Source organism: Notamacropus eugenii, chromosome 2, assembly GCF_028372415.1.
Source record: "Notamacropus eugenii isolate mMacEug1 chromosome 2, mMacEug1.pri_v2, whole genome shotgun sequence".
In the NCBI taxonomy this organism is placed as follows: domain Eukaryota; kingdom Metazoa; phylum Chordata; class Mammalia; order Diprotodontia; family Macropodidae; genus Notamacropus; species Notamacropus eugenii.
In genome coordinates, this window is record NC_092873.1 from 55353152 (window position 1) to 55380840 (window position 27689).

The 27689-nt window shown below is 44.1% G+C and overlaps 1 protein-coding gene across 21 annotated transcripts in view; it reads left to right on the forward strand.

Moving 5' to 3' along the window:
- DGKG (diacylglycerol kinase gamma) overlaps positions 1–27689 on the forward strand; it is a 273063-nt gene that overhangs the window by 162296 nt on the left and 83078 nt on the right. For 20 of the 21 annotated variants that reach the window (XR_011973966.1, XM_072640384.1, XM_072640377.1 and 17 more), the window contains one exon: positions 2561–2625. Coding sequence is in view for 20 of the 21 variants with exons in the window: in XM_072640384.1 (XP_072496485.1) it covers positions 2561–2625 (65 nt within the window). In the remaining variant the exon portion in view is untranslated. Of the gene's footprint in view, positions 1–2560; positions 2626–8520; positions 14089–27689 lie in introns of those variants that run through there. The other variant, XM_072640393.1, reaches the window with a different exon arrangement.

The window sequence follows — 27689 nt, forward strand, 5'->3', positions numbered from 1 at the left end:
TAAAAGTGCTTTGGATTGTTTCTATCAGCATAAAGCTGAATTTCATCTGCCTTCTTACTGAGCCAGGAATCCTGCATCTCTCTGAGCTTTGCTTTTACTTTTCTTTTGATGGAATTAAACGCTGCCTTCTTAAAGGTGGATGAACTATCTTGCTGGTATATTCTGTGGAGTTCTCATTTTTTGTTTAGCAGCTTCTGAATTTCCCCATCATTTTCATCAAACTAGTCTTGGTGTTTGCAAGTGTTCTGACCCGGATGAGCAAATGCAGTGCTGTACACCAAATCTCTGAAAGCTGCCCACTCCACACATCAAACATAGGCATCTAATAGACTATGTATTATAAGGAGAAGAGACAAACAAGATATGAAAGTGACAAAGGCAGTGTGTGGTGCAGAGTGCTGGACTGATCATAGACTTATCTTTTCCAAGCTAAATATTCACATTCATCAAAAGTGCCACCTCCAAGGCAAAATGACTACCAGAAGAATCAATGTCAACAAATTAGAGCTCTTCTCTGAGCTTGAAGAGTTTGTTTGCTAGCTTGAAGGGAAAGTTGAGCCAACACATAGTTGGCAACAGTGGATCAATAAGTGTATATATATATATGTAGGTAGGTATACATTTATGCATATATACATAAAAGTGTAGTATGTGTAATATACACACAGACATATGTGTATGTTTATGTGTCTTCAAATAATCAAAAAGCATTTGTTAAGCACCTATTATGTGCCAAGCCCTATGTTGGGTACTGGGTATACAAAGACAAAATTGAAACAGTCTCTGCCCCCCAAGAAGGTTATATTCTATCAGGGAAGGGGAGACACTATTTCACTATTTACATATTACATGATAAATGTTACATGTTACATGATAAATAGAAATTTAAAGAATGAAAAAGAGAGAAAAAAAGAAGGAAGGAAGGAGGGAGGGAGAGAGAGGGAGAGAGAGAGGGAGAGAGAGAGAGAGAGAGAGAAAGAAAGAAAGAAAGAAAGAAAGAAAGAAAGAAAGAAAGAAAGAAAGAAAGAAAGAAAGAAAGAAAGAAAGAAAAAGAAAGAAGGGAGGGAGGGAGGGAAGGAAGGAAGGAAGGAAGGAAGGAAGGAAGGAAGGAAGGAAGGAAGGGAGGAAGGAAGGAAGGAAGGAAGGAAGGAAGGAAGGAAGGAAGGAAGGAAGGGAGGGAAGGAGGGAAGGAGGGAGAGAAAGAAAGAGAAATTTGCTTTCATAAAATTCATAAATCAGAGAAGAGATATGGTAGAGTTGACAGAACTTTCAGGGAAGTCCAGCCATGTGCCCCAGTAAATAAACATACTTCCCTATTTCACAGATTCACAAACTATATAGTTCATTTTTTTGCCTCATTTAGAATTAGCTGTGTTGCTTCTGACTCTTCCTTCCTTCATCTTCCACCAGGCCGTTTCTTTCTAAAGGCCAGCAGCTTCCACAAAATGTTAGGAAACTGAGCCTTCACCATGCAGAAAAGGGGATGGGGAGTGGGGGATGGGAAGGTGGGGAGAAGGAGGGAAAGTAAAACTCACCAATCGCTTTCATTGAAATTGAAATTGTTTTTCTTTCAATCAAACACGAAACTATTTTGACAAATAGTCAGTTATAACTATGGGGGGGGGGGGGGAACTTTAACTCAAGTCCCAAAATATCACTAACTGCTTTGACCCTACAGTTATTATTTTTTCTTTTGCAAGTTACCTTACACATGAAGGATGAGGGAAGGAATTCCCAGCATAAAAACTCTCTTCACAGAGATTGAGACTTAACCTTCTATGACTTGGTATATAAGTCTTAGAGAATTCCTTAGGTTTAGAGAAACTAAATGACTTGCCCAAGATTACACAGATAATAAATGTAAGCGGATGGATTCGAACCCAGATCTCCCAGACTAAGTGCAGTATCCTTTCCACACTATACCACTGCTACCTTTTTTCAGATAATTCACATATAATCAGGGGTTTGCTTTGGTACTTTTCAACATGATCTCAATTTTACTGTATTCTTAAGTAAATTCTCTAACATATTCGAATTTGACCTAAGTATGGGGCTAGTATTTTTTCCAGAGAAACCTATTTCTGGTTATATAAAGGAAGACAGGCAGAAAATGTGGTTTGATTAACAAAAATTCACTTTATATGTAAGTTTTGAGTAACGTGTTTCTTCTGTAAAATGAAATACATTTGCAGTCCCCTCTGCGCTCAGGGGATGTAGACTAAGTTCCGTGTTGACTTAAGTCAAGAGAATGAGAAAGATAAATTACAGATAAAGTAGAATGATAAAGAATCATAGACTATACCCAAAGACAATGCAAATAGCTTCAATGTTATCAGTCAAGAGGGTCCCCCATGCCACTGTTTTCTCCCTTCATGAAGATACAGCCAGATATGCCCCAGGACAAGAGCCTTTGGGCCCCCAAGATACTCCACTCACAGACAGGCATGCTTAGAAAGCCACAGTCATTTCACCTTCACTGTCTGAAGTCCTATTTGTTACTCAGCAGCTCCCAAACACTACACACTAACCAGGTATCTACCTCTGCTTCTTTTCCTTTCAGGATGCCTCCATTGCCCACAAATTCCACCTCATGCGAGAGAAATACCCTGAAAAATTCACAAGCAGGTAAAGCTCATCCCTTTTCCCTTTTTGCTTCCTTCTTCTCTACCCTACTCCCTTATCTCCATCCCTGCCCTGATATATTGGTTTACCAACTGCCCTCTTGGAAATATTCTTGGCTGAGTCAGGATGGAGTCACTCATTTGTGACCACATGAAGGCAGAGTTTCATTTCTAAGAAGAAAGAAAAGGGAAATTGACAGGAATACATCTTGGCCTACCTGAGAGGATTTTTTTGACAAGCAGGCAGTATGCTAAGAGAAAGATTAGGGATCTTGAATGGGAAAAGGGGAGCTTCGTTTGGTTGTTTCCTTGCTTGGAAGTTGGTTTTGTTTTGAATCAGCCTTTCTTGGTTTTATTCCTTCCCTCGCATTGGTAACTCTTCCTTGATATGCCTTCTTAGAGAGATAACTCAAGGCTTCTCTTGGGTTTCTCTTAGGCTTCCTCCATTGTGTTTTCCCTTAATCTCATGCCCTCCCAAAAAAGTAGGGTTTCTGGGGTGATAGAGAGGGAAAGAGGAGCCATTGACCTCCTCCTCTCCTTTCCAGCAGGGGGCAGCAATAGAGAGAAAGTGGGTCACCCTGTAGGCAGAGCTGGGAAAAGAAGGATGGCATGGCCTTTGTGCACCTCCGGTCTGTCCTTGGCACTCCCAAGAAAATTGGGACACTAGAACAAAAAAGTATCCACCCAAGTAGCACATCAAAGAAGGTCTACTCCTTCAACTTGTGCCCAGTAGAGAGCTGTTACTGTTGCATGTTTCTACCCACTGTCCCCTTGTTCTCTCAGGATCCTCCCTTTCAGTGTTTCTTAGTATCTCCTCTCTCTCTCTCTCTCTCTCTCTCTCTTTCTCTCTCTCTCTCTCTCTCTCTCTCTCTCTCTCTCTCTCTCTCTCTCTCTCTCTTATTCAAGGTGCTCACCCAGGCTCACAAGAACCCCAATTAAACCTGGATGAACTGAGTTCCCTAAGGTAGCATGGCATAACTCTGTAGTCAGTCTTAGAGCTAGGAAGATTCTCAGTTCATATCCTGCCTTTAACACATTCTAGCTGTGTGAACATAGCCAAGTCATTTATCTCCCTCCTGATAACCTATGACCTTGAGCAAGTCACTCCTCTCTGGGACTTGGTGCCTTCATCTATAAAAGAAGGGAATTGGAGTGGATGGAGTTTCTTTCCAGCTCAAGATCTCTTACCCTATAGTCCTATGGTCCTAACCTGTCAGTGATGAAGGCAACTCTCTGATAAAATGGGGCAAGAGAAAGCATGATTGAGGAATCAGTTGACCTGGGTTCAAATTCTGCTGTTGACACTACCTATGAGTAACCTTGAGCAAGTAGCTCAAGCTCAAGCTCAATTTATCTTTCTGGGTCTCAGTTTCCTTGTGTGATGGAATAGATGACCTCTGATGGGGTTTCTTTCCAGGCCTACATCAGATTCCATATTGCAAATGCCCTGCCAATCTATATCAGGGAAAAGAGTTTTCATGATGGGAGCTCCCCACACTGATGAAATCATACTCCTCCTACCCATCCAAAAAAAATACAAATTTAAGCTCCTAGAGCATCATGACCCTGTTCTCTGACCACCAATAATTAAGTTTAGGCTTCTGTGATGAGCACAGTTTCTCCAGATTTTGCTAGCTCACTAGTTACCTATGTCCCATGTCCACTAGGTCTCTTGTCCTGTCCATGCTGAGCTAATATTAATTTTTGAATTTGTCCTCAAAATCCTTTAATTTTGATTCAGTTTGCAGTCAGAAATGTATGAGCTAGAAAAAAAAATGGCTTCCAGGCCAAGGAGGGCTGGGGAAAAGGGGTTGTGGTTGAGCAAGGGATGCGTTGCAAAATACTATGAGGATTTGAATATCTACACTTGCCAGTAACAGTCTATGGGGGTAAAAAAAAGGGGAAGAGCACGAAGCCATTGTCCCCTGAAGATTATAAACTTGTAAATAAGTGTCAAGAAATTACTTGTGTTAACAATGACTAGGGGGAAAATCTTTTTTTCCTAGTCTTTGATCCAAGAAACTCTTCCAGGCAAAGATAAGGGGATGGTCTAGTGAAACCTAAGTAAGTTCCATAAAAGTAGAAGATGCCTTGCCCTTGTACTTGTGTCACTAGTGTCTAACACAGAGTAGGAATTTCATAAGTTTAAAAAAGGTAAGAACCCACTGAAGTGCTCAAGGAGTTGGGGCATTGTACCCACTCCCTCTTCCTAAAGGACTTATCTACTCTAGACCCATGCAAGTTATCCATTCAGCATGGAGGAAACTGGATTGTGATAAGAGGCTCCCTTTGTATTCACTCTTTGGCCCATTAACCCCTCACCCTGACACCCTAAGGACACATCATTTAAAGCTTAGGTGTTGGTTCATGTGTAGGTCTCCTCAAAATGGGAAAATAAAAAGTTATACAGAGTATAATGTGAACCAGGTATGGGACAGGTATTTATTTCCTATACACAAAAGAAACACAAAAGACTCATAGCATGCATTAACAAAAAGTCTTAAAATAGGATTCAATAACAATTGTTAACTACAGTTAAACTCTCCTGGGAGGCTGACACTTAAACCTTATCACAGTATAAAGCAATTTTTGGGACCATCAAATAGTCATGACCACAATTCACCTAGCTTCTGCACTGTCCAAACAACTCTTGATCATCTTCCTGCTCATCGTCACACCTTCTCTGATGAAAAAACTTTCCTTTGCCTTCAGTCAGCTCCACTAAATGGACCTAGGACCTCTAGATCTCTCCAACTCACAAGGTCATCTCTAAACCTGGACTTGTCTATGTAATAAATGATGTTCAAAGGAAACACAAAGTGGAAAGACAGCCAGGGACCCAGGCACAAGCTCATGTAGTTCAGTCTGTCAGGGGAGACAGGTTACACTTACAAATAAATGGAAAATATATATACCATAATATAAAATAATATACCACAATACACAAGCATCTGGAGGGAGGGGGTCAAGAAAGACTTTGGATAAAAGGGGCCTCATGTTGAAGGTGGTGCTTGAGCTAAGCTGTGAAATCAGCAGTGATTTCATGCTACATCTTTCCAGGAAGCTAATGGCATTCAATTTTTAGATACCAGATATGTCATAGACACATAAATCTTAAGCCAGCAGGGACCTCAGAGACTATCTAGTAAAATCCCCCCATTTTACAGATAAGGAAACTGAGGCTGAGGAAGATGATGTGATTTGTCCAAGGTCACACAGGTTGTATGTGTCAGAGAGATGGAATGTGAACCCAGATGCCCTGACTTCAGAGATAATAATCTTCCCATTATATCACACTGTCTCCTATAAAGTTATAAATTTTAAAAAAATACCCAACTACAAACAAGATCAGCCTATCTGATCTGGGACCTTGACCTACAAACTGTCTGAAGTAATGAGAGATACTTTCATTTAAGCTTCTATGAAGCTGGAATACGTAGGCCAACTCCTACGAGGATGGAGGAATCTCCTGTGACCCACTCTCCAGCCAGTGGCCATTCAGGCTCTGCCTGGACTCCGCCAGTGGAAGGGAGCTCACTTCCTCCAAAAGAAGTCTGGTTGGATTTGGGGCAAGTTCTCATTCTTAAGGAGTTTTCCCTTAAACTGAACTCAGACCTGCCTCTCTATAACTTCTACCTACTGGGGCTTGTTTTGCCCCTCTAGGGCCAAGCAGACTCCTAGCCAGCCTAAATCCTCTTCTTTACCACAGCCCCTGTGATATCGGAAGACATCTGCTAGCCTTCTTCTTCTCTGGGCCAAATAAACTCAAATCCTTCAAGCAATCCCTCCATCCTATGTATGACAATCTTCATCTTAGTGGTCACCATTCTCCAGAAGCTTTATATCCTAAAAGAGCTTAGGAGCCTGGATCTAGAACCTCCAAGGTCATCCAGTCCAGACCCTTCGCTTTACAGAGAAGGAAAGGGAAGAGAGGGACTCAGAAGAGAGGGACTTGTCCAAGGTCACGCAGAATCAGCATTAAGAGACAAGATTAGAGCCCAGGTTTGCACCAACTCTCTTTCCATTGTACCTTGTCAATGTCTCCCATAAAGTATTCCCCCCAGGAGTAGACACAGTCCTAAGAACATGGACCAATCATCCATAGTTATTCCTTCCTTCTGTGTGATGTGAGGAAAAGGGGAAAGGTCACGCCTCATTCTCTTCTCTCAGAACCCTGCTTGCTGAAAGGAACATTGAGAACCACCCTGCCCTCCATTCTTCCTATATATCTCTCTTTGATAATATCCCATAGAATTCCCAGGCCTATCCAAGAGGCAGATGAATAGCTATTTTTCTCAGAGATTCCTTATTTAGCATTGGAGATGTTGTAGTTGCCATGGTTACACTCTTATACCAGTCTGTGAACCTGGGAAAGGTCACAAAAGATGGGAAGAAAATATGGCAGCTGGGGTCTGGAAGAGTGAACCATGGGAGCAGCTCAAAAGTGGAGCTTATCCGCTGCATTTTGGAAAGAGTAGAGGGCCTGGGGGAGTCCCTCAGATGCCCCTGAGTAAGACTGAGTCTATTAGGATCAAGGAGCGGGGGTTGTCTTCATTGGAAAGTCTAACTGTTCAAGGCTGGAAGTCGATAATGCTCAAGTTTTCTGTGTCCCTTGGGATTTTAAATGGGGCAAAACTGTCATTTGCCTGTTATTCAATTAGCAAGTATTTATTAAACACCTACTATGTGCCTTACATTGTGCCAGGCACTGGGAATATACATAACAAAGAGTGAATCAAGATCTCCTCCAAAGGAATCTGTCTTCTAATGGAGAAGACAACAGATCTGTGTATAAATATAGAGAGTATCGATTTAAAGCTGATAAATACATATATGCACATATGGATGGGCACATTTATAGGTGGAGAAGTTGGTTTGAAGTGTTTCCCAGTATTCTCTCTATACGTGGGATTGTAAATAAGGATGATTCATTGTCCCCAAAGCTCAGCTTTATCCTCTGACAAATCTGAGGGTTTGGAATCATAGACCAAGCTGGATGGGGCCTCAGAAGTCATCATCTTACCGATGAGGAAACTGTGTCTCAGAAAGGGGAAAAGACTTGTACAAGGTCACACAGGCAACCGGTAGCGGTGGTAGAATTGGAACCCAAGGCCTCTGACTCCAAACCCAGACTTCTTTCCACTGTAGCATATTAGAGCTCCTACCCCCTCACCATGTGCCAGCCATGGGCCTGACATGATAGCTGGAAAAATAAATGCTGTCCCAAGTCATGCTGACCAGTCAGAGTGACCCAGGAGGAAGAAGGTGGCATCTCCCCCTCCCCTCTCCCACCTAGGTTCTGGCCAGACTAACTTTTGGAAGGAAGTAAAGACCTAACCTGTTTCCCTTATGTATCTCAAATGAACTTTTGAAAAAATACTTAAGGTTTGGGAAAGTCCCAAACAGTAGATCATGGCATTTTCTTTCTCTTTTTATTGCATTTTAATGCGAAATATAAACCTTATGTGTCAGACACAAACTCATCAAGTGAAACCTAGAAGAGAGAAGAATATAAGCTATTTAACTCTTTACTAACCCATAAAAATGTTTGCTTGCCTCCCATGGGAGTGAAATCTGCCTGTCCCTGTGAAAGGACATTTTTGAGGATTTTATATATGGTCAGTCACTAGTCCTGGGCTTATTAATAAGGTCAAAGGTCTAGAACTGTAAGGCACTCCTTCATTCTACAGGTAGAGAAGCTGAGGCCTGAAGAAGTGAAATTACTTACCCAAGGTCACACTAATAGTCAGGGACAGCAGTGGGATTTGAACTGAGATCCCAGAGCTTTGACTCCAGTGGGTTTTTCCTATGAGGTCATGCTGCTTCCCTATATAAATGGCTTCTTTGAAGAACAAAATTTTCAGCTGTTCTTCCTAAAACAACCCTCCATTTTTTCCAGATAACTGGATCCCTGTGAGGCGAGGAGACACAAAGGCCTTGTTCCATGTAGACAAAGACTGATTCACCAGGGCAGATGATAATGGTGATAAGAATTTAGAGCTTAAATCTGCTGGATAATCCTCCAGTCAAGTCATCAAAGACTCATAACTTCAGTACCTGCTTATTCCAAACTAGGTACCTGCCCAAGCTAAGGATAAGGTGGTGGGAAATGACAGATTGAGGGGTAAGAGTGAAGAAAAAGTAGAGCCTCAGACAGCCATGTGGCAGTTACTGCTAGTCCTAGAACTGCAGAATGTCAGTCAGAAGGGACTTCAGAGGATGTTTAGTCAGCCAATCAACAAGCATTTATTAAAAGCCAACTACGTGCCAGGCACTGGAGTGGGGAATGGGGAATCTGCAACCTCAAGATCACATATGTCCCTCTAGGTCCTCAAGTGTGGCCCTTTGACATTCAGTCAGGCCTAGAAAGCCACAGGTGGCCTTGAGGAGGCAGACTCCCCCTCACCCCTCATCCAGACTGTTGTTGTTCAGTCATTTCCATCATGTCTGACTCTTTGTGACTTCATCAGGTGTCTTCTTGGCAGAGATATTGGAAGTGGTTGGCCATTTCCTTCTCCAGCTCATTTTACAGATAAGGAAACTGAGGTAAACAGTTTCTTGCCCAGGGTCACATAGCAAGTGTCAGGCCAGATCTGAACTAAGCTCTTCCTGACTCCAGACCCGGCACCTAGCAGCCCTTGTCCAAGCTGTACCCGAGCAGAACCTACCGTCTCACCCCAGCGCACAACCTTCCTGACAAGGAGTCATCTGACCAACTTTGAAGACCTCCAGGGATGAGAGAACCTGTTCCTCTTTGGGAGAGCTCCAAAGTCAAGAAGGCGGTCTTTGTCCAACCTAAACGCACTCTCAGCAACTTCCTCTCTTACTCTTGCTTCTTTTGGAAACCAAGAGGAACAATCCCTCTCTCGAATGACGACCTGTCAAAAATTTGATGTACTGACTGAGATGTCACTCCTCCAAGCTAACAATAGTGATTAACAGCTAACATTTACATACGTCTAACTCGGCCAGGCTCTGCGCTAAGTGCTTTATAATTATGATCTCATCTGAGTCTTACAATAACCCTGGAGGTGGGCGCTGCCATTGTCCCCATTTTATAGATGAGAAAATGGAGGCAAACAGTTTGCCCAGGGTCATATGGCTAGTAAGTATCTGTGGCCAGATTGGGACTCAGGTCTTCCTAATGCCAGGCCCTGCACTCTAACCACTGTGCCAACCTCCCTTCTTTGGATACTACACCTTGTTAGAAAGTGCTTTAGCTTTTTTGGCTGCCGCTGTTGACATAATTCGCTTATTGTGCTAAGTCTTTTTTACATGACCTATCATCCAGCCAGGCCTTCCCCTTCATAGAGCTAAGAAGCTGGGAAGTTAACCCAAGTGTAAGGCTGAGTAGTCATGCAGACGTCAAAGCATTATCGGTTTAGGGCCAGATAAGGTTTCAGATGCCACCAAACCTAACCCCATTTTTCAGAGGATAAAACTAAAGAAAGCATCTAAGGAAGGATTTGAAACTCTGGCTTCTTCTTTCCATGTCCAGAGCCCATCCCCCATAGTACCCTGATTCACTAATATTCCATCAGACCATGGGTGACCCAGTCCTAGGCTGAGGGAGGTAGCAGGGAAAATGGCAGTGCCACTGAAACCAAGGAAGGTCATCACTCTAGAGCAAGAAGGGGCCTCATAGGCCATGATGGCCAACACCTCATTTTACAGATGTGGAAACTGAGGCCAAGTGGCTTACCTAAGGCCATACAGGCATGAGGCCTCAGAAGTGGACTTGGAACCCAAGTCCTCAACTCCAGAAATGATGATCCTTCCCTGGTACCATCATAGAGATGGAGGGCTGGGCAGGAGTCTCAGAAGCTGTTGGAAGATCATGGAGGATGAGTCCTGAGCAAAGACCCCTGACTCTGGCTGTTGAGGGATCATTAAGGAGGTCTTTGTGGGGACAGCTTCTGTGGAGTGAGGGGGACCAGAAACCCACTTGCAGAGGGCTGAAAAGTGAGTAGATGACAAGACAGTGAAGGCTACACGTGCATTTACACTTTTAAGTAGTTTGGCAGTGAAAGGGAAGATGGAGATAAGATGATAGCTTGGTGGAGGAGGGGAGGACAGAATCCAACAAAGGCCTTTACTTGGTTTTCTTTTTAAGGGTAGGGAGTGCCTAAGCATGTCGATGATGATGATGGTGATAGCATCTGTATAATACTTTAAAATGTGTGCAGAGCACTGCTTGCTATATATACATGCTTTCTTATTTGATCCTCACAACAGCCCTGGGAAGTAGGTGATATTATGATCCTGATTTTACAGATAAGGAAACTGAGGCAGAGAGAGGTCATCTCACCCAGGATCACATGGGAAGTGTCTGAGGTGGCATAGGTCAGGTCTTCCTGACTTGGTCAGCTGCAGTCGGGAGGAAGCCAATCCCTGGGGAGAGAATGTGTATGAAGAGGGCAATGGGAAGGGGTAGAAATTAGAGGCTTATACAATGAGGCAACTCCCAGGGGAGAAAGAAGGGGAATGAGCTCAAGGACCCTTGACAAGAAGGACCATCACCTCCTCTGAGACTGGAGTTAAGGAAAAGGAGATGGACAGAGATATTGAATGCTTTAGCAATGAGGAGTAGGGAGCTGAGACCACATGATCTTTGACTTACAAGGGACTTTGGAGACCACAGGTAGTCCCACTTGTCCATGAACAACAGTCTCTTCTGGAAGGAGGAGGACTATGGGTGTGGAATATGGCATACACCCCCTTTGTTATGTAGTTTTATTAAACATTTTTTTTTTACTTCTCTAATTCTTTAAGGGATGGGAATGACAGGGATGAGGTGATGGGGAAAGGGAGCGACAGAAAAACAAAACATAGCAGTTCTTAGTAAAAGAATTCCTTCTACAATATACTTAACTATACTTAAATAATGGGCATCGAGGCTTTGCTTGTAGATGTCTAGGGAGTCTACAAGCTAGTCCCTCTTACATAAAGCCTTAATTTGTGACTTCTGCCCATTGTTCCTGGCTCTGCTTTCTGTGGCCAAGGCTACCTATCCCTCCTCCAAATGAGAGACCTTCGGATAGCCCAGCTCCTTTAACTGAACCTTAGGACATGGACACAAAGTCCTCCACTCTATTACTTCCCTTCCTAAAATGTGGTTCACACTCTATCTAACACAAAACTCCAAATGCAGAGAAAAGCAGTAAGGTATCGTAGAGAGTTGGCCTCAGGGTCAAAAAGGCCTGGGTTCAAATGTAGCCTCAGATACTTATTAGCTCTGTGACCCTAGGCAAGTCACTTAATCTCTGTCTGCCTCAATTTTCTCAATTGCAAAACAGAGGGATTGTTATGAGGATCCAATGAGTGCCTAAAGGTGCTGAGTACACAGTAGACATTTAATAAATGCCTGTTCTCTTCCCTTACCCCAGGAGCTCCCTTATTCTTAATGCGATACCTCTCCAAATGTAACTGACGATCACATTGGCTTTCCGAGCTACCCTCATACTGTAGACTGAGCTTGCTGTGTGCAGGAGAGGGGACCTCAGTTTCCTCAGGAAAGTAATCAAGACACTTCAATGGCTCCCTATTGCCCACTCAATGAAGTATAAACCTCTGATCCCTGTCATCAAGGCTCTCCATAATCTGTTCCAAACTCATTTCAGCCCAATCCCTTTTGTGTATTCTATAGCCCTGCTCTCTGGCTCCTCTTCTTGTCCTTCCCTCTTCTGCTTCCACACCCTTCCTCTTGTTGCTCTCCATGCCTGGATGCAGGAAATGGATTCCCCAACCCACCATCTTGGGTTGACATTCTTCCATCCTTCAAGACCCCACTCAGGTCCCCTCCCTCAGGAAGAAAGGGATTTCTCCCTCAACGATTCCTCATAGGACTTTACGTAAACATCTCCTTTGTACTGGCTCCTCTCCCCATTGAATCATAGTTATCTTGGGACCATCTTTTCCTCCCCTCCGTTAAATAGAAAGTTGTGTGAGGACAGTGTCCTAACAGACTTTGTATTTTCAGGGACTGAGTAACAATTTGCTAAATAAAACTTAATTAGCATAGGATAAGAAAGCATTGGATTGAAACAGTGGCCATATTTTTAACTTAGGAGCCAAAAGCTAATATTTACATTATCTCATCTGATTTTCATAACAACCCTGTGAGGCAGAGGGTACTGTTACTATCTCCATTTTAAAGATGGGGAAACTGAGGCTCAGAGTGATTTAGGGTTCCAGGGGAGCATTAGAGATCACCAAGTCCAACAGCCTCACATTAGAGAGGAGGAAACTAACGCTTGGAGAGAGGTTAAGAAACTTGCCCAGGATCACACAAGCAGGCTGGATTTGAATCCAAGCCTTCCTAAGTCTAGTACTCTACCCACTATACCCACACTACTATCAGAATCATTTGCTTTGGGGGATCATCAGAATTTTGTATTCTTTGGAGCTTTCTGTCCCCTCTGGGGCTGACTTTCCTTGTAGAACTTCATGGAATTAGAACAGTTATAGGCATCTTTCTGTGGTCAGGTCCCAAACTCCAGGGTAAGGATCACTGTGCTCCACAGTCCCAGCTTAACATGGATGTTAAAAGCAAGGATGTTAGAAGCAGGGGTTGGGGGGGGGGGGTAGGCATGAGCTTCTCCCCCCAAAGCGCTTGGCCCTTGTCAGACACCTCTAGCCTCCAGCAATCAGTTTGGGGCTCCCACAGAAGACCTGCAAAGATGATTAGAGGCTTAGAAACTGGAATTGTGTCCTGAAGAACAGGCAGGGGAATGATTTAATCCCCATCTGCCCAAGAAGGGCTCTGAGCAGATGGAAAGCAGCCTTTCCTCATCATTGAGCCGTGCTCGGACAGAGGGGCTTGGACTGGAGATCAAAGAGAAAGTCTGGCCCCAAATCCTGGGAGACACTTAACTAAGTCGCAATTGTGGGGGAAGGGGTGGAATGGCTTCTCCTCCTCTAGACATCACTAAAAGGGAATTCATTTCCCTCTCTGGGGACAATTAATGAGTGACCCAGCTGAAGACCAGCATGGAGATGAGCAGCTCCTCACCTAGGCTTTCTCCCCAAAGAGAAAACCTTTCCCAACTTCTCTGTAACATTCCAAGATTCTGCCACCCTGCAAGACCCCAGGCTGAATTCTCTCCTCTTCTGGATGCCAAGTGTCCTGGTCAGGAACCAAGTCTTGCTAACATTGCTCTTCCATATTCCTCTCATGGATTGGAGTCATCCCCAAACAATCTTTCTGGCATTATTACACATTACATTCCTTCATACAGTCTAGTCAAATTGGCCTTATTACTGTTTCTAATTTAGAAGGCTCCATCTCACATCACCATGCCTTTGGCTCTGCTCCATGCCTAAAATGCCCTCCCACCTCAGCTCCACCTCTGAAATTTCTTGGAATCTTTACTTTCCTTCAAAACTCTCCTGAAATACCATATTCTACATGATCTTCCCTGTCATGTGCCTAGTTGCCAATGTCTTGACCCTAAAAAAATTATCATGTGTTTTGGGTATATATGTGTGTATCTATGTGTTGAAATGTAGCTATATCTATGATAGATAGATAGATAGATAGATAGATAGATAGATAGATAGATAGATAGATAGATAGATGGGTAGATGGATGGATGGATGGATGGATGGATGAATGGATAGATAGGTAATTTCATATGGATCTCTTTCTATGTACATATTATGTGTCCCCAACAGAATATAAACTGCTCAGAGGCAGGACTATTTCCTTTTGATTTGTATACTCAGGTACCTAAGACAGAGCCTGGTACATGGGGTTTCACCAGTATTGAGAAATGCTCTCTCTGTCAAGGCAGACCAGCCTCTTCTTGGCAGTCTTCAGTCTTAGGGAGTGGCCTGGGCACTTCATAAAAGGTCATTGAGCAAGTCCACCCTCCCCAATTCCACCATCCAACTAGGCCAGTCCATCCCCATCTCCCCTGGAGCTACTGCAAGAGTCTCCTGCCTTCCTTCATTGTCTCCAGCTTCTCTCCAACTTCTACACCCCACACACACACACCCAAGCTTCCCAAATAATTGTCTTCACACTCCATTTTCATCATGGTGCCCAGTCACTTACAAATCTGCTGGCATTTCCTACTGCCTGGTAGGGAAACCAGAATCTTCATTCAAGGACTTCTTTCATTGACTGGAAAACCAAGCCAACATTAGAGGGGAAGTGTAGGGTATTAGTTGGAGTTGATCCCATAACCTGGGTTCAAATTCTGCCTCTTACATTTACTAGCTGTGCCATGAGAAAACCATTTTACTTTTATAAGCCTCAGATTCCACATCTGTAAAGAGGGGGGCATCACGTCCTTCCAGCTCTAAATCTATGATATTCTGCTCTTTCCCTACCTATACAATCTCTCAATTTTGTATATTTTCAATTCCTACCTGTGTGACCTTGTCAAGTCACTTTCTCTCCCCAGACCTCAGTTTCTTCATCTGTAAAATGAGGGGATTGGACCCCCCAGCCCTAGAACTGTGATGCTAGGATCAGTTGAGCATTTACTAATGTTGGGAGGCTGCCTAGAATAATGAGGAGCACAGGAAGCTGCCCTTCTAGGGAGTGGGCAGCATGCTTCTGCCCTAAGGCCACCATCTGCCCTGAAACTCCACTTACAGGACTCGCCTAACCCATACCAGCACTACCTCCTCTCCTCTTCCTAAGTGGTACAGTCATAGCGCCCCTCTTTCAGGGCCCACCTTTCCTTCCCAACCTCAAAGGGACAAAAGTTGGACTTCCCCTTGACACCTAGTGACTCACTCCACTCATGGTCAGGCTGTTCTCTACACTGCTCCCCATCCCCTATCAACTCTTTTTGTACCAGGTGAAAAAACTTCTAATTATGTCTCTGAGGGAGATGGGGGAAGGTGCAAGTTGGGGTTCAAGCAGAGTCAAGGGTTGGAGAACAGCTGCTATGAGCTGCCCACCCACAGTGGGCTCTGTGCCCTTGGGCACCTTGCTTCCACTGATCCAGAAAGCTTTCTCCACCACTTTGCCAACCTATGTGCCTGCTTTCTCTTAAGGTCCAAATCAAATCACAACTCCCCCCAAAAGCCCTTCCTAACTGACCTTGGCAGCTTCTGCATTGAATCTCTCCTTAGTGTCTATGGATTCTGTATGGCCTTGCAATAATCATTATTTTGCAGCCGGCTTCTGAGTCTTTGTCTTCCAGTCATCTCAGGTGGGTGGTTTGTCCACCCATGTTGGGAGATTTTTCCTTTGGATATATTTCCCTTCCTTTGTTTTCCTTTGTATTTCCTTTCCAGCTTCCAGTAGACTGCTGGGCTCCCCAAAAGGACCCATTGAGTGAATATGTGGGTGAATTAGTCAGCTTTCCAGGTGCCCCCCAGCATCAGCCCTCCCTGGTCCCTATGCCTAAGGCCAAAGGAGTCCAGCAAAGCAAAGTCCCAGGGCCAAATCCAAACCTCTGCCCCAGCAATGATAGCCACTCATCCCTGGATTTTCCCCCAGACTCAGATTTGTGTTCCAGCTTGGAGGTCATCCACTAATCAGTGCCTATAAATTGCTACCCAAGGGAAATGGTGAACTCATCTAGAGCTGAAATTCAGTGGGCTTGAAACTAGACTCAACATGTCATCCAAGGGGAAGGAGCCTCAGGCCTCCTCTCGCTTAGACCTCTTAGAATCATCTGTACATTTACTTCTGGGTTCTCCCAAGACCTGATCAGAATTTCCATGATACAGTTGGACCTGTTTTTCTATTTAGAGTCGATGTGAATAGCATGTTCATATTATCATGTGATGAAATTAAAGGAAAAGCTATGAAGATAATAACTAACACTTATATAACATTTTAAGATTTGCAAAGTACTTTGCAAGTCTTAGCTTATTCTGATCACAGCCCAAAAGAAGGGTGCTATTATTATCTCTGTTTAAATATGAGGAAGGTGAGGCAGGTATAGGCTAAGTGACTGCCCCAGAGTCACACAGCTGTTAATGTCAATCAATAAACATTTATTACACACACACTATGGACCAGGTACCGAGCTAAGCCATGGAGATACAAAAAGAGGCAGAAAAAAATCCCTGCCTGCAAGGAGCTTATGATCTAATGGGGGAGACAAGAAACAAATGAATACGTGTAAACCAGCTCTATAGAGGATAAAGAGAAATTAATGAACAGAAGAAAGGCCCTGAAATTAAGAAGGGCTGGAGAAAGCTTCCCAGAGGAGGTGAGCTTTTAGCTGGGACTTAAAGGAGGTCAGGGAGGTCAGTGGTCAGAGCGGGGGTCAGGGGGCTGAGGGATACAGGGTGTTGGGGACCAGCAAGGAGGCCAGTGTCACTGGATCCAAGACTATGAGTCTGGGAGTAAGTGTGAGAAACCTGCAAAGGTAGGAGGAGGCAGGGACTGAAGGGCTCTAAATGCCAAACAGGGCATTCTGTGTTTGCTCCTGGGGGCAATAGGGAGCCAGAGGAGTTTATTGATTAAGCAGGGTGACATGGTCAGACCTGAACTTTAAGAAAATCACCTTGGTGGCTGAATGGAAGATGGATTAGAGTGGGACTCACCTGCAGGCTATTGCAATAGTCCAGGTGTGAGGTGATGAGGGTCTGCCCCAGGTAGGTAGTGAAGTCAGAGCACTATTCAGAGGAGAGAAAGGGGAGTATTCAGGAGAGGCTGCAGAGGTGAAATTGACAGGCTTTGGCGCCATATTGAATATGGTAGGGAAGGGAGAGAGAGAGTGAGGAGTCCAGGATGACTCCTCATTGGGAGCCTGGGGGACTGAGAGGTGTTGCTTTCTACATTAATAGAGAAGGGGAGGGGAGGAGGTTAGGAAAAAAATTATGAGGTCAGTTTTAGATATGTTAAATTGAAGATCTTCAATTGGAGATCAACTGAGAGACCAGGTCACAAAAGGCAGGTGTGAGAATCATCAGCCTCCAAATGGTCATTAAATCCATGGGAACTGAAGTGTCTGAGCTGAAGAATTTGAACTCAGGTCTGCGCTCCAAGCCCAGCACTCAATCCACTGAACCACCTGGCTTCTTAAAGAAGACTTCAGTGATTAGTCCTAATTACTCATTTAAGTGAATATTTGCCAAAAGGTTAACTCAAGTAAACAAGTGTAATAATCAGTTTCCTCATTTTACAGATGAGGTAACTGAGGCTCAAATAACTTGCCCAAGACCATGCAGGCAGGCGGTAGCTGAGGCTGGATATGAAGCCAAGTCTTCTGACTAAATTGAGCATATTTTCCGTTCCTCAGTAATGCCCAGAACAATCTCATATAATCTCAGAATCTTGGGGTCAGACGGGACCCTAGAGGTCATTCAGTCTCACCTTCCTCCCTTCGTTCCCATCACAGATGGGTTTTCTCCAAATCCCTTTAACACCTTGAACCTAGCGATCTCACATTGGCAGGCATCTCAGGAACTTGGAACAGGTGACAGGAATTGGACGATCCCTTGGCTCCCCATTGACTGTCCTAAGAAAACCATTCTTTTACTCCTCAAGACATGGCACCTTCCCTGTTTTGGCATCCTTCAGTACATGAAAGGTCCCATCCTTCCTAGAGAGCTCTCCGTCCTTTGCGCTGTTTCCATGTCGCAGGCTGACATAAATGCCAACACTTGGTGCTGATTTAACCCACGCAGAGGCTGAGATTCCAGTTAGAACATTTCCCGTTCTTCTTAATGAAATCTGTGCATGAAACCATGAGCTACACAGGAGAGCAACACAAAGGGAAAGCCAGCTCTAGCAGCACTGGGCTGGGTTCTGGGTCCATGGGGTCCAGCTGCTTGGCTGAGTGGTATAGAGGAGCCAGGAGGTGAGGATGGTCCTGAGGTGACCAACTTGGCTGATTGGAAGGATGGCCGCACCCTGGACAGTAACCGGGAAATTTGGAGGAAGGGAAGAGAAGGTCAGGAGATCTGGGGTCTCTGTTCCCTCCATTCCTGCTCTGTTGTACACCCTCTCTCTCCCCCTAAAACTGAAGAAGGTTACTACCAAGAAGCCAGAGTCCCCCTCCCCACTCAGGGGGTGACAAGGATGCAGAAGGAAAGAGAAATCATCGATGGTCCCTAGGAAGGTGTTGCTGTGGGTGCTGGGGAGAAGCTGGGTTGTAACTACCCCAAAGGTGCCTATACCCAGTGTAACAGAAAGGAGGCTGAGAACTGGAACAGAGGAGGGAGGGGGCAAAGTGGGGCAATGCTGTAGTATAAAGGCAGGTGTGTTTGTGATGGAGAAAAAGTTCACAAATTGATTATCACAAAGAGGATAGGATATGATCCAGCTTTCTCCTTGATGGCTCATACATCCCCAGGGGTCCTTGCCCCCACTTTGGCTGAAGTCACTTCTCATTGCCCCTTAGGGGTCTGATAGTAAATGTTTAACAACCAGCTCTCTGTGGAGGAAAGAATATATCTTAACACACTTTTCTATAAAATGTGCCTTATTGACATTTTTTTCCATCATTTTCTTAGATCTAAACCAGGAGTGGGGAACTTAAGACTAGACAATCAACTAAAAACTACATCAATCCCTGATTTGTAACATTTGCTGATTTCTGGGGTATGAATGCTCACTCTGAAAATTTAACGATCCGTTTAGAGCCTGAATTAGTCAGCTCCAGCACACCACCTGCCCCCAAAGAACCCACTAAGCAGACTGCCTCCATGGGGGGAGTTTCCATACCTAGAGTCTCCTACAACAATTAAATTACAGGACCATCTCGCCTCCTCCAAATGTAGCCTTAAGGCACTGTATATATGTCTGGATTTATGACTTTCTTGATATAGGGAAGTCCCTTTCCTAGGGAAGATTGGCACCTTCTCTGCTGCTTACAGAGAGTCTCCATGGACACTGAGAGGTGAAATAACAAATCTGTCACATAGCCAGTAGATGTCAGAGGCAGTACTTGAACCCAGGACTTCCAGGCTCAGAGACTAGCTCCCTAACTGCTGTGCTAGATGGCATATATAATCTCATTGGGAGTTTCATAACAGCCTGAGGAGATAAGGTCCTCAGAGTATTATCATCTCCATTTCACAGATTAGAAAACTAAGGCTCACAAGAGCTGATCTTATCCAGGGGTCACACTGCTACTAAGTGTAGGATTTGAATCCGAGCTTTCTGACCCTAAACTCAGCTCTGAACTCTGCTATTCCACCAAGTTGCCTAAGAAACACTTCTATGGCCAAAGACGGGCTGGAAGGAGGTATAAGGTCCGGGTGGCCCCCAACCACATAATTATTTCCTGAGTCATCGGGAGCCAACTGTGTTGTGCTAGCTAATTAATAAGAACGATCAACAGCTAATACAAGAGTGGGGACCTGAGGGCCTCGCCACGAAGTCACCAACCCAGCCTTTGCGCAGACTCAGGGGAAGGTTTCATTACTCATGAACTGGCAAGTCGCTGACTTCGAGCATCACCGCCTGCCTGCCTGCAAGCCCCACCAATTTAAACCCAATGCTATTTAAAATCCTCTCTCCAGCAGTGACAGGGAGGGAGCTATTTTGGGCCCCTCTGTGTGTGTGTCACCACTGCAGAAGCCAAAAACAGCCTTCATTACCCCATTTCTTCCTGGTGGGCCCCAGAGCTTATAAGGAAGAGCATGGCCAGCCAAGAGCGGCAGGCTGGTGTGATGAAAGGAGAACCCAGCTCCCACAGCCAGGAAGGCCCAGGTTCAAACCCCCGCTCTGACACTCACTGGCCCTGTGACCCTGGACAGGTCTTTGAAGCTGTAGGTCCCTCAGGCTCCAGTCTGAGACTCAGATTGGCCAAGACCGGCCCAGCAGTCCTGGCAGAGGAATGGAGGCCTCCCTGTCAGCCACAGGTTGGCTGTTCAAAAGAATCTCAAGCACACCGTCTCAGGAAAGGGGGGCCAGGTCAGAAAGGAGAAAACATCAATATTTCGATCGTATAGATCAATAGCATTTCAATATATAATGATAAATGAAGTAACACATGATATGACTGTTAGCTGCTTTGGTTAATAATTAATCATATTATTATGAATAATAATTAACGTGGAATGTCACTTTGTATATTTGCATAGAAAAGTATAATAATAGCTAACATGCTATATAAGTCAATTCTTCTAGATTATATATGAATGGTAGCTTTCATGGTTGATATTAGCTAACATTGTTACGATGCTTGAAGGTTCACAGAGTAACTTAAGTATGTTATACCATTTAAACTTCAAAACAACCCTAGGAGGTAGGTGCAACTCTTATCCACAAACAGGCCCTTCGGGATGAAGCCAAAGGGATGGTCCACCTCCGTAGGAGATGAGACTCCTGCTCCAAAAACTCCCAGGTGGGAAGGCCACCCAGCTGCAAGGGACCTCAGAGACCACCGAATACAAACGCATCATTTTACAAGTGGGGAAACTGAGGCCCGTGAAAGGGAAATGGCTTCCCAGTGATAGCACAAAGCAGAAACAGTGACCTCAGAGTGCAGAATCATGAGTCTTTCCCACTGAACCACACTGCCATCCTGAGGAGGGTGAGTCAAAAAGGCATCTCTCTCTCTCCCTCAGGCCTTTGGGACCTCTGTCTGCTGACGTCACCTTGGCATCCATACCAGCCTGTCTGAGATGAAATCGTGGGGCCAGCAGAAAGGCTTCCCCGAGGCATGTTGATGGTTGTTTTTAACCCAACCCTAAATGAAGGGGTTGGAGTAGACAGAATGCTTCCAAACGCTCTGAGCCTCAGGTTCCTCATCTGTAAAATAAGGTAGTTGGACTTAAGTCCCTTCTAGACCTAAATCTGTGTAAGGCATTTTCATTATGGCGGTGTATGGATAGACCACCAGACCTGGAGTCACGGAGACCTGGGTTCAAATCTGGCCTCAGGCACTTAGTATCTGTGGCCCTAAGCATGTCACTTGACTGAGCTCAGTTTCCTCATTTGTAGAATAGGTATTATAATAATAATAGCACCTACCTCCCAGGGTTGTTGTGAGGATCAAATGAGATCCTAATTATAAAGTGTTTAGCACAGGGCCTGGCACAGGGCCTGGCACACAGTAAGAGCTATATAAATGTTAGCTATCATCATTCCTCCAAATCAGCACATACCCATGAAGTAGTCTTTAAAAGTTGCCTGGTGGCATTGCAAGGCAAAGGGACCCTCCCAGGATCACACAGCCAGTATATGTCCAAGGTGGGACTCACACCCAGACTGGCCTGACACCGAGGCTGGTCCATGCGAACCCACCCCGTAATGCCACATAATCACTACATACCCATTGCAATCAAAAGCCCATCAGCCCTCCCTCAGTCTCCATCCCACTCTCTGCCTCTGCTTCTTCTAGTACTGGGTTTTTCTCTTCTAGAATATGAGAGGATGGTTACCTGGTACTCCTCACATAGCCTTGGAAAAATCCATCAGACATTTTCTTCAATGAATAGAAGGAAGAAAAAAGGGATAAGCAGCATCTGGACTCTGTGAGGGGGTGGGAGGAACCTGTCATTTCTCCTTGGCTGGCATGAGCTAGTATAAGCTGGAGAAACAACTTCCGGTCAGGATGGGGAAGCCTGCCTGGCAGGATGGCAGCGCTTGATGCCGCACCTGGCCTCACCATGAGAAGTGGGACTCAGGAGCAGGAAAAACGCCGTTTCTGGGCTGATCCCTCAAGAGAATCGAGGGAAGAGGGGGCCATCACAGGCACAGGGAAGGCAGCCCATCCTAGCGTCTGGCGGGAGCCATGACTGGGGACCTGTCCTGGAGAACAGAGCGGGGCAGGTCTCTGCCCTCCCAGTCAGGGCTTCAGCCCAAGGTGATGCATCTGGACTCTATTTCTCTTGTTGTAGAAGAGACTGTCCCTATGAGGGTGAGAATCTTGGCCTCTCCCAAAGAACCTGAACTAGAGCCGCTGCTGTCAGAGTGAAAAAGAGGGAGCTTAGGGCCAAGAACTGGTGGCTTAGGGATTTTTAATTTTTAAGGCCCTGTAAGGCCTGGCCTAATGCCAGGCAACCACACATTCTCTGCTGGGTCTTAAGGGCCTAGATTCAGAACTGCAAAAGACTTCAGGGTCCAACCCCTTTATTTTACAGATAACGAAACTGAGACCTCAGCTCAGTCCACAGGCATGATGTAGACTCACTGTTAGGTTGGCAGGCCCTGATATCCTACCAGCTGTAATCCTGGCAGCATACAGGCTTAGAGATTTAGCTCCAGAAAAGATCTTAGAGGCCATCAAGTCTGGCCATCTCATTTTATGGTGAGGAAACTGAGGCACAGAGAGGGAAACTCATTTGCCTAAGGTCATAGGATCATAAACCTAAAGCTGAAAGAAGCCTCAGAGACCATCCAATCAAACTCACTCTATAGATGAGGAAACTAAGACATGAAGAAATTAAGTTATCTGCCCAGGGCCACATGCCTAGAAAGTATCTGAACCAAGTCTTTCTGACCCAAGTCCAGAGCACCATCTACTAAGCCTGGTTGCCCCTCATTTTCTTGGGAATTTCTCTGGTTCTAGGCGTCTTACCCATTTCTGCTGTTCACTTGTGGAATGGAGGGTCTTGAGAGGCAACATGGAAGAGTGGATAGAGGGCTGAGTTCCAGGACAGAAAGTCCTGGGTTCTAATCTTCATAAACTTGCTAGCAGTGTGACCCTAAGCAAGTCATTTCACCTTCCTCATCTGTGTGAATGAATTCATTCAACAAGCATGTATTAAGTTGTTCAGTCCTGTGTGAATCTCCATGACTCCATTTGGGGTTTTCTTCACAAAGATACTGGAGTAGTTTGCCATTTCTTTCTCCAGCTCATTTTACAGATGAGGAAACTGAGGCAAACAGGGTGAGATGACTTTAGATAAAGCTAGATTTGGACTCCAGATTGCTCTATCCACTGCACCACTTAGCTGCCTCCTAAGTGGCAAGTACTATGCTAAGCTTTGGAGGTAACAAGACAAAAACAAGTCAGTCCCTGCCCACGATGAGCTTACAGTTTATATGGGAACAATAATAGCTCCTATCTTACAGGGTTATTGTAAAGATGGAAGGAAGTAAAATATATCAGATGCTATGTAAATGTGAGTTACTATTCTTAACTCATCGTTTTCAATGAGATACAGATAGAAATGATCCTGAGATAAATCATCGCTAATATTCATTTACAGCTAATGTATAAATATTGTACAAATAGATAAAATATCTGCTTTTGTAGGAAAATAATAGTTTTGGAGCACCAGCTCATCATCTATAGGCTCTCTGAAAGCATCCTTGGTACCACTGTGAAAGGACAGGACGATGGGATGGGGTGTACACCTTCTGTCCTCGACTAAATCTTTCGACTTTGAAAGCTTGTTGTTCTATGTAGCCCAAAGACTAGTAGTATTTGATATGGTGACATCTATTAGGAATATTATTCTTTAGTTTTTATGGTTTAATGTTAGGTTTAAACAATTGTGGACAAACGATGATGAGTCCAGTCCAAGTACAATTTACTGGTTGGGTTCTTCAGGGTATAAATCAGGTATGTGTCTGTCCAATGAGGATTCATCTGTGTACTTCATGAAAGATACCAAGCTTGTGACATAGAACTCTAGACACCAGGTCATATCTTGCTATCCATTAGGTAGGTGCTAATTTATTTTTTACAACCTGCAGTAATGTGTTGTACTGTTTCTACCTTTTTTATTTTCATCTTCTAAACTGATCTCCATGTTCAGTCACCTTCAGGATAACCCTTTTCTAATTCTGCATGACCACATGATCTTAGATCAGGGGTGGGGAAACCTACAGCCTTGAGGTCACAGGTGGTCTTCTAGGACTTTGGGTGTAGCCTTTTGACTGAGTCCAGGTTTGACAGAACAAATCCTTTATTAAAGGGATTTGTTCTGTGAAGTTTGGATTCAATCACAGGGCTGCACTTGAGGACCTAGAGTGCCATATGTGGTCTCGAGGCCACAGGTTTCCCACCCCTGTCTTGGATTGTCATCTAAAACTGTTTAATTTCTACAAATGCATCCAATGATTTGCTCTTTTATCACCTTATCGTTGGTATGGTTTGTGTAGATGTCACCCACGGCAGGTCTTTTAACTCTACTCTGGAAACTTAGCTGTTTCACAGGGTCTATTTGGAGGCAAATCCCTTTTGGTGACATTCAACCAATCCAATAGTGTATAGTGGTGATCAGTCTTTACTATTGTTAGGTAAAGTGATATCTGCTTGTTCCAGAAATGTTTCTGCAGAGTTTTGACCTGCTTATCATGTGCTCTGAGAATGGTCATTCAATTCTTTTTTTCCTTTTAGACGAGGAAGTAAGTGTTCTTAACTTGTGTTTGGTTAATATCATGTGAGGTTTTGTTAGGGTACTTAGCAAATCTTTTGTGGCTCGTTTGAAAGTTCTGAAAGTATACTGTAAATATGGGGTTTTTGTGGGGGTTTTTGTGGGGGTTTTTAAGCACTTTTGGTAAAATTCAGCCTTGATTCCAGCATGTCATTAAGTCTCAATTCATTTGACCATGACACTGTCTGATAATTTTACGCTTCATGTGTCTTGCTTAGATGAGACCAAAATATTTGTGGTATCACTTTTATCCATTGATTAAATAGGACCTGAAGACTCAAGTTTGAAGTCTTCATACTCTTATCTTTCCTTGGCAATTTTATACTTACAAGGTCTAGTTGATAGTTTTTTATCATTGGAGAAAGATTCTATGAAATGAAAGAGCTGTTTATTTTTTCCCCCAGTGGAGCCTTGTTTATTATTAGTAGTAGCATTAATTTTTATTATGTATTATAAGTCAAGCCAGGGAGAGAAACCAAGTTAACAAGCGTCAATCAATCAGTATTTATTAAGTGCCTACTGTGTGCCAGACACTGGGCTAAGGATACAAAGAAAGGCAAAAAGCGGTCCCTTCCCTCAAGGAGCTCACAGTTTAATGGGGCAAATAAGGAGGAAGATGATTCTTAGGACAAGCAATCAAGGCACATGATCTCAGAACAAGCGTCATAGACCTTGGAGTCCTTTGGAGATTACTGGAGATTCATAGCTTCATAGCTCCAGAGCTGGAAGGGGCCTCAGAACTTCTAGTTCAACTCCCTTCTTTCTACATCTGAGGAAACTGAGTCCCAGGAATGTTAAGTGATTTTACCCAAGGTCACACCGGTATCAAGTCTCAAAGGGGAGCAGGAGTAGGATCTGAATCCAGGTCCTCTAAGTCTCAAGACTGTGCACATTCTATTGCATCATGTAACGAACACAATTTATACACCGTGTCTCCTCACTCTTCCCTGTTTCTAATCAATCCCTTCTTCTTCCACAATCTCCTGCTCCAGGTATCTAGCTTTCCTCCCATTCCCCCCATATATTAACTGCCCAGCTATCATTTTCAGTTGCTTCACTTCGCTCATTCTCACTCCAAGGCTGATCCAACCTCCTTAGAATCCTTTGGCAATCCCAGGACCCCCAAGGAAGAAAATGCATCTTTATCTGCCAAGCCATAGACTCTGGAGACGGCAAATTCAAGAAAGTTTTTGGAAGGAGTCATTTAAGAAGTCTGTAAGACAAAGAAAGCCTAGAGATTGTGAGGGTGGCAGAGAGAATGAGACGTTGTCTTGTGGAAATGAATCAGTGTGATACAGAATGGACTGATTGTTCCTGGGGACTGTAGGTGACCAAGAAGCTGCATTGTGTTCACTTCTAGTCTCAGCTGGGCCATTATTCACTAACTCTGGCGTCTTAGGTGAGCTGCTTAACCCCACTCTTCCCTAGTCTTCCAAAGAAGGAGGCTTTGTGCTCCCTAGCTCACAGTGTTGTTGGGAGGGTAGCATCAGCTAATGGAGAGGAAGGAGTTTTGTTTGTTCACTGTATAGTGAAAGGGGAGAGACACACCGGTAGGTGTGATTACACCCACTGCTTTGAGCTTTTCAAAACAGCCTTTGTCAGTACTCTGATTTAAAAAATAAAATACAATGGCAGAGGCTGGAGATGGGAATCTGCAAAAGGTTTTGAAATAATGTCTTTAAATTATTTTAGGAGTTCAGAGAAGAAAAAGAGGTTTAGCTTAATGCTACAACACTGGTAAAATGCAAAACCACATTAGCTTTCGAAAATAAAATGTTTATAAGACACTTTAAGGTTTGCCAAATACTTTACATATGCACCAACTTCTTTGACTCTTGCACCAGCCCTGTGATGTAGATCCTATTATTATCTCCAAATGAGGAAACTGAGTTAGGCAAAAGTCAGGTGACTCACTCAGGGTTGCCCAGCTATTAAGTATTTAAGGAAGGATCTGAACTCTGGTCTTTCTGACTCCAAGCTGGGTGCTCTATGTCCTGGTCTTCCTGACTTCTTGGCTCCAAGCCCTACGCTTCCATCACCCAACTGCCTCTGGACACAATGCAGTGTTAACTCACTGAACATGACCTTGTAGAACCACAGATTTAGAAGGCTGTCTGGTCCAGCTTTTTCCTGAGGAAGATTGCCCACTATTACATACTCAACAAGTGATCATTCATCCTCTTCTTGAAGACCTTCAGTGATGGGGAACTCATTACCTCTTGAAATAGCCCATTGCACTTCTGGGCAGCTGCTAGGAAGTATTTCTTTAAATGGAACCTCAATCTCTCATGAGATACTTTATCCAGTGATTTGCTAAAACCCAAACAAACTATATCTCTGGCATTTTCTTGGATCTCTCTTTCTATTAACAGTATCAAAAAAAAAAAAAAGGAAGGAAGGAAACAATCTGGTATTTGCTGTCCTTGATGATTCTATGCTGGCTTTTGGTGGTCACCATCCCTTTATTAAAAACTTCCTTAAATTTTGCCAGAAATTCAAGCCACATTCAGTATTCTATAGGTGAGAGGTTCCATCTTTTTTTTCTGAAAACTGGGACATTTGACTTTCTTCAGTTCTGTCACACCTTCCTGAGTTGCCAATATCATTCAAAAGTGACCTAGGAATCACACTTGGACTTTGGATTGGAACTTGTCCAGACCTGGTGACTGGAACTCATTGGCCATTCCATTAGAATTTAAGCTTGTTAAGGGAAAGGACCATCTTTGGTATTTCTAGAAAACTGCTTGTCACATCATGAGTCTTTAATAAATGGGAGAGGTTCCTCATTCATTGGGGTATTTAGGTTATTTGTGACTA